A 1317-nucleotide genomic window follows, 5' to 3' on the forward strand; every position below is an offset into this window, starting at 1 on the left:
TGGCCCCAGGCCGCAGCCCCCAGCAAGCTGTGAGTGAGAGGGTCAAGGGGGTGGGGGCCTCCTATGGAGATGGTGACAGGGAAGAAGAACAGAGGAAGGTGCGAGAGAGCACGTGGGAAGGGAAGAAAGACAAGCAGGCGAGCTGGTGGTACCAGCTCATGCAGAGCTCTCAGATTTACATTGAGGGCTCAGCTGAAGGCTCAAAGTTCATCCGCTATGAGAAGAAGAAGGCTTTGAATGCTGTGCCCAGGTCGGTGGAGACCCGCAAGGCACCACCCCCCCGTGAGGGGGTGGTGGAGGGTGCAGAGGCTTGTCCCGTTGCTGAGGGTACTTTGGAGGAGAAGCCCAAGGCGGCCAGCAGGCCAAGTCCTGAAGCCATGGAAGAGCCCTTGGAAAAGCCCCAGCACGTACTGGTCAGCGAAGAGGTGAAGGAAAGGAGCTGGCCCTTCTGGATGGGCAGCCCCCCAGACTCCGTGCTTACGGAGCTGAAGCGCAGCAAGGAGAAGGAGTCGGGCGCTCAGCAGAAAGTGGGACCAGCAGCAGCAGCCCCCCAAGAGGAGACCAGCACCAGTGCATCAGAAGGCAGCCAGCCTATCAAGTGGGGACACTTGTTTGGGTCCAGGAAGGTGCAGAAAGAGCCCAGGCAGCCTAACAGGTAGGGGGACAGGGATGGTTCGGGGCTGGAGAGGGCTGGTTAACCTGGGGTTGCAGCAGTGCAGGTGGAAGTCGGGCCAATAGCCAACCACTGGTCTATACCACAGTGGTACACCAGAGGCAGTGTGTGAACACAGAGGTCTGTCGCCCTGCCCAGTCCCACCAGCCTGCAGTTCCTGTCGTTTTACCACTTCAGCTCCTGCCCTTGTTCAGTCCACCTCACCTGCTTTCCTCTCCTGCCTGAGCTGTACCACTGCCTTGGCTCCTAACCTCCTCTCTGGGGGGAGGGCTCCTGCTGCACAGACCCATAATCACTTCATCCCTTCCAAAAAAACACATACTGAGAAGAGAATGTGGAGCCATCTCTGTTGCACACAGCAGGTGGGGAGGAGGCCTGAAGTAGGCCCATGTGGCTGAGACCTCCCTGTGTTGCCTCTTCATCTGCACCCTCCTTGCTTCTATGGCCACTGGAAGTGTCATTCCCAGTCTAGGCCATGTTGTGCCTGGAGCATGCTGAGCACTTCCCTCTAGGAGACAGCCTAGTGTACTCTGTACTAGACTTTTGTACTAGACCACAGTGTACTTTGTGCACAGAGCTGGACCTCTAAGGAACAACCTTGCCATGAGAGTGGCTGGGGCGTTCCCCCCGCCCCTCTCCCCACC

The 1317-nt window shown here is 58.3% G+C and overlaps 1 protein-coding gene across 1 annotated transcript in view; it reads left to right on the forward strand.

Annotated features, from left to right (window-relative positions):
• RUSC2 (RUN and SH3 domain containing 2) overlaps positions 1 to 1317 on the forward strand; it is a 16705-nt gene that overhangs the window by 14646 nt on the left and 742 nt on the right. Inside the window, 1 exon segment of the mRNA XM_008942773.1 lies at positions 1 to 655. This exon segment is cut by the window's left edge and continues 28 nt beyond it. Within this exon segment, the coding sequence (XP_008941021.1) occupies positions 1 to 655 (655 nt within the window).

The sequence above is a fragment of the Merops nubicus genome, unplaced genomic scaffold (genome assembly GCF_000691845.1).
Source record: "Merops nubicus isolate BGI_N331 unplaced genomic scaffold, ASM69184v1 scaffold36106, whole genome shotgun sequence".
In the NCBI taxonomy this organism is placed as follows: domain Eukaryota; kingdom Metazoa; phylum Chordata; class Aves; order Coraciiformes; family Meropidae; genus Merops; species Merops nubicus.